Source organism: Hyla sarda, chromosome 4 (assembly GCF_029499605.1).
Source record: "Hyla sarda isolate aHylSar1 chromosome 4, aHylSar1.hap1, whole genome shotgun sequence".
NCBI classification, from domain to species: domain Eukaryota; kingdom Metazoa; phylum Chordata; class Amphibia; order Anura; family Hylidae; genus Hyla; species Hyla sarda.
The window spans coordinates 309,837,325-309,848,331 of record NC_079192.1 but is presented as its reverse complement, the minus strand read 5'-3'; the positions used below and the strand labels follow the sequence as shown (position 1 = coordinate 309,848,331).

At 43.1% G+C, this 11,007-nt stretch overlaps 1 protein-coding gene across 1 annotated transcript in view; it reads right to left on the bottom strand.

Annotated features, from left to right (window-relative positions):
* Nucleotides 1-3,198: 3,198 nt before the first annotated feature.
* LOC130369494 (trichohyalin-like) overlaps nt 3,199-11,007 on the bottom strand; it is an 81,322-nt gene continuing 73,513 nt past the window's right edge. Inside the window, exon 2 of the mRNA XM_056574832.1 lies at nt 3,199-7,315. Coding sequence (XP_056430807.1) covers nt 5,349-7,310 — 1,962 coding nt within the window. The 5' untranslated portion in view covers nt 7,311-7,315 and the 3' untranslated portion in view covers nt 3,199-5,348. The remainder of the gene's footprint in view (nt 7,316-11,007) is intronic.

Here is an 11,007-nt window from a genome sequence, read left to right as displayed (position 1 = left end):
TCCTTATCACAAGATAAGGCTGCATTCACATCTCGTTTTTGCAATACGGTATCAGGTTTTTTGTAAAAAAACGTATGTCTCAAAACGGACGAACCGTATACAACCGTGTACAACTATATAGACTTCTCTACGGCTTTTAACAGTATACGGTTTGAAAGCGGCTGTCCGGTTCCATACGGTTTAATACGTTTTTTGAAGAAAAAAAGCGGATACGGTTTTATGTTTGTCCTACATTAAATAAAGTTCTATTTGTGGGAAGAACTTTTGGCGTGCACTGCGCATGTACAAACTCAAAACCGTATTGTGCAAACTGGATGGAACCGTACGCACATACGGTTCAGTACGGTTCCCATAGACCACCATTTAATAAAAAAAAAAACATATACAGGTTGTATTAATTTTTTTACCCAGACATATAACCTTAGTAGACTACGGTTTTGGAGACGGGGAAAAAATGGATAAAACCGTAAGTGGTGCAAAACGTACACAACCTGATGCTACGGTTGGTATACGGTTTTCTATGAAATGTCTATACATATGGTTTGCAATACGGTTCCATAAGTTTTTTTCACTGAAACCGGATACAGGAACCGTATTGCAAAAATGAGATGTGAATGCAGCCTTAGGCTGCATTCACATCTCGTTTTTGTAATACGGTTCCCGTATCAGTTTTTTTGTAAAAAAAAACAAAAAAAAACGTATGTCTCAAAACAGGACTGAACTGTATACAACCGTATATACATCTGTACTGTTTTAAACCGTATACGGTTTGAAAACGGATGTCCGGTTGTATACAGTTTAATAATATATATATTTTTTTTAAACGGATACGGTTTTATGTTTGTCCTTAATTAAAGTTCTTCTTGTTCTATATGTGGGAAGAACTTTCGGCGTGCACTGCGCATGTGCAAACTGCAAAACCGTATTGTGCAAACCGGATGGAACTGTACGCACATACGGTTCAGTACGGTTCCCATAGACCACCATTTAAAAAAAAAAAAAAAAAAACAGATACGGGTTGTATTTTTTTTTTTACCCGGACATAAAACCGTAGTAGACTACGGTTTTGTGTACGGGAAAAAAAAACAGATAAAACCGTAAATGTTGCAAAACGTACACAACCTGATGCTACGGTTGGTATACGGTTTTCTATGAAATGTCTACATACGGTTTGCAATACGGTTCCATAAGTTTTTTTTACTGAAACCGGATACGGGAACCGTATTGCAAAAAAGAGATGTTAATGAAGCCTAAGGGTGCATTCACACCACGTTTTTGCAATACAATTCCCGTATCAGGTTTTTGATAAAAAACAGATTCCTCAAAACCGGACTGGACTGTATCAAAACTTGCGTACAAATTTTAACCCATATACGGTTTGAAAAATGTCCGGTTGCATCTGTTTTTTAAGACGAAAACGTATACGTTTTTAACTTCTTTTTGAATAAAGTTTCACTTGTTTGATTGAAATCCCCCCCCCAAAAAAAAAAATGTGCAAAGTCAAAAAACGTATGGAACCGTACACACATACAGTTCTGTACAATTCCCATTGACTCCGATGTTAAAAAAAAAAAAAAAACGTATACGCTTTAATACGGTTTTCCACCCAGACCAAAAAACATGCTAGACTCCGGTTTTGGGTACGGGTAAAAAAAAATGGACAAAACCGTATAAGACACAAAACTGACTAAACCGGATGATGTGTTTGACATACGGTTTACAATGTTAAGTCAATGCATACGGTTTTCTATATGGTTCTGTACGGTTTTTAACTTGAAACTGTATACGGGAAATGTATAGCAAAAACGTGGTGTGCATGCACTACAGATGAGCGAATTTACAGTAAATTCGATTCGTCATGAACTTCTCAGCTCGGTGGTTGCTGACTTTTCCTGCATAAATTAGTTCAGCTTTCCGGTGCTCCGGTGGGCTGGAAAAGGTGGATACAGTCCTAGGAAAGAGTCTCCTAGGACTGTATCCACCTTTTCCAGCCCACGGGAGCACCGGAAAGCTGAACTCTTTCATGCAGGAAAAGTCATCAACTGCCGAGCCGAGAAGTTCGTGACGAATCGAATTTACAGTAAGTTCGCTCCTCTCTAGCATGCACCCTAACATGGTGTATAAATGGCCGCTGAATGTCTTCAGATGTTGCAAAACTACAGGGCATGCTGGGAGTTGTAGTTTTACAATACCTGGAGGTTCGCAGTATGGAGACCACTGCACTAAGGAATAAGCAAGGAGTCGTTTCGGTTGGGAAATTTTACAAATCTGTTGTTTTATTTATTTTTTGTTAGGAGCAGAATTTGAAGAAGAGATCTGAAAAAGGATCAGTGCGACAATCACTAATGGGCTGGATCTCAATTCTCCTTTACGAAATTCTGAGCCATTTTTTTTTTAGCAATTTTCGGTAGATCATCTTGCAAAGTTGTCTACTGTTTGGTGCACCCTACCCCGCTTTATGCAGTGGAGCTGTATTTATTATTTGCGCAAATTACATTTAGAAGTGTTTTTTGCGCAAAGCCTACTTTTTTTGCGCAAACCTACACCACCTAATAGGACACGTACAAAAGTGTCAGATGCTAGCGCACAAAGCTTAAACCAATCTCTGCAGCTCATTGGTTTCTATAATTGCGCAAAATTTATCAAGTCCTGTGCACCTTTTTGGTAAATTTTGAGCAACTGTGCAAACAATACACCAAGCAAACAGGTGTAAAATCTATTCCACCTTACACCAACATTGATAAATGTCCCCCCCCCCAGTGCCTACACCTCCCTATGCACTACTGTGCTCATCCATATCCAGCAACCCAGGCCAGAAAAAGCTTTGTCTAATGTTAAAGGAGAACTCCGGAATATAAAAATTGTCGTCCATACTGCCGACAGTAAATAAATAAAGAGGTACATACCTTCCTCCGCTCCCCGTCTCCGCCGCGATCCACTTCCTGGTTGCCGGTGGTTGGATGAATCAGCCAATCACCAGCCGCAGCGCAGTCCGACTCGGCCGGTGATAGGCTGAGCGGCAGTGTGAAAACGCTTCAGGACACAAAATACTTCATTACACCGGCACCTGCGGCCGGGCCCGAAAATGTCACACTGCCGCTCAGCCTATCGCCGGCCGAGTCGGACTGCGCTGCGGCTGGTGATTGGCTGATTCATCCGACCACCGGCAACCAGGAAGTGGATTGCGGCGGAGACCGGAGCCGGTTACCGGAGGCCCCGGGGGAGCGGAGGAAGGTATGTACATCTTTATTTTTTTACTGCCGGCACTATGGGGGACAATTTTTATGGTCTGGAGTTCTCCTTTGAAGAGGGGGAATCCACGTGACCTGGTGGTGTCACTAGGGTTGGTGTCTTCTGGTGTAGGAAATTCACCAACTCCCTGAAGTAATTTTTCCCCATAAAACACTGAATAACAATATCAGGCTAGCAGAGAACTGGGGTGGGGGGCTAGGGGGGCTGGAACGCTGGCCAAGACTCTTCACCCTGGAACTACGTGGATTTTGACACCGCCTCCAGGGCTCCCTCAGAGGTCTCTTCTCTTCCAGCAATTACATAACCTTCCTAAGGATGTTGTGTAGCAAGATTGTGTTTCTCGCTTTCCTCCCCACAGTTTTCCTTTCTGGTGGGCAAGCAAGCCATCTGAGGGTGACACCATTGCGGGACGAATATATTACCGCTTGAAGGGTGTGGTCTGCAGGACCCTGGCAACCACTACTGGAGCTCACCTTGTTTTGGACATTTTCTTCACCATGCCTTTATTTAACCCTTTCCTATGCTTTCTTAATATGGTACCTCAATAGGGGCAGTTTGGAGCAGTTACCCACATGAAGGTTGTCCTAAAATAGTCACCATGGATGGCCAATGACGGAACTGTAGAACAAGACCGAATGTCATCAGAGGATGCCCATTCATTGAAGACACAATCTTGATAATGGACTTGTGTTTGTGTAGGGTTTCTTGTGTTTGGTGACCATGGCCCATAATGGAGATTATAAAGAGGGCAGGTAAAAGGGTCTGCTATGTGCATTTGCTGTATTTTACTTGCACTTTTGTGTTTGTCTTATAAATATTGCTTTTCATAGCTACCAGGGCGTGCTAGGTGTAAACAAAATGTGAGAAGTACTTGTCACCTCTCTAAGGTCCACTAACCATCTGTCAGCATATGTGCAGTCATGTGTTCTATATAGAGCTGCTGAGAGTGCATTAGCAATCCTCTAAAGTTCACTGCTAAGCCTCCGCTACCTTCCAAGTGCACACGCTGCCCGCTTCATTGGCCAAGATCTCTTAGTATACAGAGGGTATACACTGCACCATATTTTACAGTACTTTTCTAAACAACTCATTGGGAGAGATTCATCAAAACCTGTGCAAAGGAAAAGTTGCCCATAGCAACCAATCAGATCGCTTCTTTTATTTTGCAGGCGCCTTGTTAAAAATGAAAGAAGCGATCTGATTGGTTGCTGTGGGAAACTTTTCCTCTGGACAGGTTTTGATAAATCTCCCCCAAACACATATTAATTTGTTTCTAAATGTGTCAACTAATATATCAGTGTGTTAGATCACTATGGCTGCCTTAGTCATCTAAATGGAAATAATTGGTAGCTACAAAAATTCCTGCAAAAACTCTGACCTGCGGAAATATGCCCTGAGGGCTTAAGTTCATTGTAGATTGTACCAGGAATGCCATGTTACAGCAACATGGCATTAGAGTTAGTCTTATATCACTAAGGAAAGATTCATGTTAATCTTTTGACAAATGTCTGACGTGAGGTTATGGTTACACACACCATTTTTTGAGGCTTTTATCTTGATATGAAATCAGCTGTTTTACAGGCCAAAAAAAGTCTGAAAAACTCACTTTTTTTTAGCCTTTTTGCTTTTGAGCCATTTTAGAGTCTCCTTTTACAAATGTATTGGGTCATATTTTCAGATGTTTTTGGGGCTACAGCCCACAAAAAAACAGCTGTTTGCAGAAATTCTTTTTGGATCTTTACTTCCCAAAATACATTCAATATGATATGCCAAAATACACATTCTAAGAGTCCTTGCTAATGCATGTATTTTATTCTCTCTCCTGTCTGATAATGCTCCTCTGTGCTCTCTCCTGTCTGATAATACTCGTCTGTGCTCTCTCTTGTCATTCTGATAGTACTCCTCTGTGCTCTCTCCTGTCTGATAGCACTCCTCTGTGCTCTCTCCTATCTGATAGTACTCCTCTGTGTTCTCTCCTGTCTGATAATACTCCTCTGTGCTCTCTCCTGTCTGATAGCACTCCTCTGTGCTCTCTCCTATCTGATAGTACTCCTCTGTGTTCTCTCCTGTCTGATAATACTCCTCTGTGCTCTCTCCTATCTGATAGTACTCCTCTGTGTTCTCTCCTGTCTGATAATACTCCTCTGTGCTCTCTCCTGTCTGATAATGCTCCTCTGTGCTCTCTCCTGTCTGATAGTACTCCTCTGTGCTCTCTCCTGTCTGATAGTACTCCTCTGTGCTCTCTCCTGTCTGATAATGCTCCTCTTTGCTCTCTCCTCTCTGATAATGCTCCTGTCTGAAAATACTCCTCTGTGCTCTCTCCTGTCTGATAGGACACCTTTGTGCTCTCTCCTGTCTGATAGCACTCCTCTGTGCTCTCTCCTGTCTGATAGCACTCCTCTGTGCTCTCTCCTGTCTGATAGCACTCCTCTGTGCTCTCTCCTGTCTGATAGCACTTTTCTGTGCTCTCTCCTGTCTGATAGCACTCCTCTGTGCTCTCTCCTGTCTGATAGGACTCCTATGTGCTCTCTCTCCTGTCTGATAGTGCTCCTCTGTGCTCTCTCCTGTCTGATAGCTCTCCTCTGTGCTCTCTCCTGTCTGATAGCTCTCCTCTGTGCTCTCTCCTGTCTGATAGGACTCCTATGTGCTCTCTCCTGTCTGATAGTACTCCTCTGTGTTCTCTCTTGTCTGATAATACTCCTCTGTGCTCTCTCCTGTCTGATAATGCTCCTATGTGCTCTCTCCTGTCTGATAATGCTCCTCTGTGTTCTATCCTGTCTGATAGGACTCCTCTGTGGTCTCTCCTGTCTGATAGTACTCATCTGTGCTCTCTCCTGTCTGATAGGACTCCTCTGTGCTCTCTCCTGTCTGATGGGACTGCTCTGTACTCTCTCCTGTCTGATGGGACTGCTCTGTGCTCTCTCCTGTCTGATAGGACTCTGCTGTGCTCTCTCCTGTCTGATAGGACTCTGCTGTGCTCTCTCCTGTCTGATAGGACTCCGCTGTGCTCTCTCCTGTCTGATAGGACTCCTCTGTGCTCTCCCATATCTGATAGCACTCCTCTGTGCCCTCTCCTGTCTGATAGTACTCCTTTGTTCCCTCTCCTGTCTGATAGTACTCCTCTGTGCTCTCTCCTGTCTGATGGGACTGCTCTGTACTCTCTCCTGTCTGACAGTACTCCTCTGTGCTCTCTCCTGTCTGACAGTACTCCTCTGTGCTCTCTCCTGTCTGATAGCACTCCTCTGTACTGTCTCCTGTCTGATAATGCTCCTCTGTGCTCTCTCCTGTCTGATAATGCTCCGTCTGATAATGCTCCTCTGTGTTCTCTCCTGTCTTATAGAACTCTTCTTCGCTCTCTCCTGTCTGATAGGACTCCTATTCGCTCTCTCCTGTCTGATAGGATTCATTTGTGCTTTCTCCTGTCTGATAGTACTCCTCTGGGCTCTCTCCTGTCTGATAGGACTCCTCTGTGATCTCTTCTGTCTGATAGCACTCCTCTGTGCTCTCTCCTGTCTGATAGCACTCCTCTGTGCTCTCTCTTGTCTGATAGGACTCCTCTTCGCTCTCTCCTGTCTGATAGGATTCATCTGTGCTCTCTCCTGTCTGATAGTACTTCTCTGTGTTCTCTCCTGTCTTATAGTACTCCTCTGTGTTCTCTCCTGTCTGATAGGACTCCTCTGTGTTCTCTCCTGTCTGATAGGACTCCTCTGTGTTCTCTCCTGTCTGATAGCACTCCTCTGTGCTCTCTCCTGTCTGATAGCACTCCTCTGTGCTCTCTCCTGTGTGATAGCACTCCTCTGTGCTCTCTCCTGTCTGAGAGCACTCCTCTGTGCTCTCTCCTGTCTGATAGGACTCTTCTGTACTCTCTCCTGTCTGATGGGACTCCTCTGTGCTTTCTCCTGTCTGATGGGACTCCTCTGTACTCTCTCCTGTCTGATAGGACTCCTCTGTACTCTCTCCTGTCCTATTAGACAGAGGAGTTTTAGCCCATCCTCACTTATTGGACTTAGTCTATGCCTGTGCTTCAGCTTGGACAAAGCCATCCTTTTATAAGCCATGATTTCTATAAAAAGGAAATAACATGTTTTTTTTATGAATTATATTAGAAAAGTTAATGTTTTGCCAAGATTTACAACATATAAAAATGGTTTGAATCTCACAGTGCACATTTAATTCAAAAACTTGATTTAAAGAAGAGATAATTGTCTTATGACACATTCCCTTTCAGGCTGACTTATCAGGGGTTGTAATCGAGCTGAAATTAAGGTGTGCCAGGCCTTGAGGAGACTACCTATACAGGCAGCTCCCACCCAAGCAGACTCCATGCCAACAAGCCCTTGGTTTAAGTACCAATGGAAAACATATTTTGTACCGTGTTAGCCAGTAAGTGAAAAGATGATGACAATAAACAGACTTTCAGGATTACTTGGGTCTCTTCATCAGGTATGTTTGAAGAGACCTGAGTAGTCACAAAAGCTCACTATTAGTCATCATCTTTTCAGTTAGCCATTAAAAAATAACAACTACTGAGTATTTTGTCTTTTACCAGTTATGTAGTATGTAGAAATACTGCCAGCCTATCATTATTTTAAGGGTATATCCACAAATATACTGTATACACTGTAGATTTAGTGCTGCAGATTTGATACTGTAGATTTTATGCCTATAAACTAATAAAAGGGTAGGGTCCCACGTAACGGATCCACAGTGTATTTTACGCAGCAGATCTGCTGATGGCCAACCCTAGAGTGAACTCCATGCCTGTGGCCGCTTGTAGCGGCAATACGCTGCTACGAGCGCGCACACAGGGTTCTGCGCAACTGTAGTAAACTGCGCATGCGCAGTTTTTACTCGCAGACATCGCAGACGCTCCTCTGCTCCCTGAACCAGCTAGAGAGCGTCTGCCATGTCAGAGAGTAAACTGCGCATGTGCGCACAGTTTACTTCAGTCGCACAGATCCCTGTGTGTGCTCATAGCAGCGGATTGCTTCTATGAGTGGGCAAAGGCAGGGGCTCACTCAAGGATCAGTCATCGGTGAGTCCACAGTGTAAAATACAGCAAATTACCAACAGTAGAAGAAACTGTCTGATCCCACGTCCGTTTATAGCCGCTTACCAGCTGAGAAGATCCATCTTGGAAAATAAATATTTAAACAGATTATCAGTTGTTTACTGGGTTCTTTAAAAACATGATAACCAGTCTGAGTCAGCCATTTAATTATATGAGATTTATGGCCACTTTCATGATTCTATTTTATTGGCAAAAGAAGAGAAATCTAGCACAAAGCATTTATGGGCGGATAAAGAAAACCCTTTCCAAGTGTTACATAAGAAATTTTTTTATTCCCTTGAGTTCATTGTATGTCAAGGACCTGAGGTACCTTGCCGTACCCGTATGTTGATTCTGCGGGCAGTGCCATTGTGTCCATGAGATTATCAGCAGCTAAAACTTCAATCATGAGAGATTATTACTTCAGTGTTGTTCCATCTGGAACTCCTATTGAATTAATCAGAGTCCAGATCCCAACAGAGCTCCCCAGGGCATGTAATGGCTAGAAATAGTGAAGAAAACAAAAGGGAAAACATGTATTTTTGTTAAAACAGTTAAAGGGGCTGTCCACAGTATATTTTTATCTTTAAAAGTGGCCAGGCTAGTCTTAAAAAGAAAACAGTAAACACCCCTTCATTAAAGGGGTACTCCAGAGAAAACCTTTTTTCTTTGGCTCAGTGGTTAGCACTGCTGCCTTGCAGTGCTGGGGACTTGGGTTCAAATCCCACTAAGGACAACAATAAATAAAGCATTATTATTATTATAATAACGTCAGCAGAGAGAACTGTGCTCGTGATGTCATCAGAGAGCATTCCAAAAAGAAAAGAATTTCCTCTGTAGTATTCAGCAGCTAATAAGTACATGAAAGATTAAGATTTTTTTAATAGAAGTAATTTACAAATATGTTTAACTTTCTGCCACCAGTTGATTTAAAAGAAAAAAGGTTTTCACCGGAGTACCCCTTTAATTCCCGACTCTCCCATTCTATTCAGAATAGTGCCACCCAGAAAAGACGTAAACTATTAAAGGGGTTATCCGGTTATATGTTTCTCTTTTTAAAAGTGGCCACACTGAGCTAAAAAAATATATAAGAAAAACAGTAATCACCTTCCGCTATCGCCTGCTGCTGCTGTTCCAATGGTTCTGGTCCCCACGGCTTACCATTTCCTGGTCTCTAAAAGGAAGGATTGAGCAGCAGGTACTGGGCACCAACTAAACGGAAGCAGTGGGGGATGGGGGCAGGTATAGCTACCTTTGTAGCAAGCTCCTTTGTATAGCTCACATATGAAAGTAGAGGTACAGTAGAAAGGTCATGCCTTACAAAGGGAACCCTATTATGGATGTATGCAGGGGTCAAGTCCTGGAAAAAAAAAGTGTGGGAACTCACTCAAGATTTCCACTCAAGGGCTGGTTCTGCTAATGGGAACAGTGTTCCTGCAGTAGAAAAAGTGCAGGGACTCAGTTCCCACGAGTTCCTGCAGGACTTGAGCCCTGGATAGATGACAATCCAGCCACATGTATAGGGCCTTTTAGGGGTTGTGCAACAGGGTATGAGATAGGTGTCTGTTTGCAGGGGGTCTGACTGCTGGGTTGGACCCCCTGCAATTAGATGCTTATCCCCTATCCTTTTGGGTAGGGTCACACGGAACGGATCTACAGCGTAATTTAAGCTGCTGATCCTGCCGATGACAAACCCTACAGTGTGCTTCCAGCTGTGCCTGCCTGCTCGTAGCAGCAATCCGCCGCTACGAGCAGACACACAGCGATCTGCGAGTGTGTACTTGCAGACATTGCAGCCGCTCCCCCTGCTCCCTGAGCTCCAAGAGCAGCCGTGATGTTTGTGAGTACACTGTGTATGGGCGAGGCGACTTGCAGAACACTGTGTGTCTGCTCGTATTGGCGGATTGCTGCTATGAGCAGGCACAGCTGGAGGTACATTGTAGGGTCCGTCAAAATATGCTGTGGATCCATTCCGTGTGACCCTGCCCTTTGATAGGAAATCTTTTTTTTTTTTTTTTGGATTGATAACTCCTTTAATACATATAGGATAAGTACATATAGGATAATACATAAGTATTGTATAACTGATAAATTGGCAATGTCTCAACAATGGTCAAATGAATACTTAGAATACTTTAGAAACCTCAGTGTTTTTGCAAGTGGTTCCCTTTAAGGATGTCATAAACACTCCAAACTAGTAACCATCATTCCTATTCAGGCTTTGGGGATCTACATTCCCAGCATTTGTCTTATCCTCTGTCAGACCTTTTTCAAATAGATTTCTCATGATTTGGTAAAGCATTTTCATCCTGAGAAAGGTAATAAACATAGTAAAACATAAAGTATAATGATAAGGGGTAGACAAACATTTGGACAGGATGTAACACAAAGCAATGTTTCCTTTCTGATTTTAAGGCGCCAAAGGAAAATGTTGCATTTAGATGCCAACTTCACTGATCTCTGGTTTCACACCGGCAGCACAAATCTAGCAGGACATGTGCCTGTGTTACGTAACCTATTTCTATGGGAAAGTGCAGGAGGTGAAGTGATAAGTATTATATTTCAGTGCAAAACAAGTCAGTCTTTATGGGTTCTTCTAAGGGCAGCTCAAACATTACAGCTGCCAAAACCCAGTCAGCAAACCCTCATAGTGTTTGTAGTAATATTTATAGGTTGTTCTACTCTACCTATGATGTGTCCCAAAC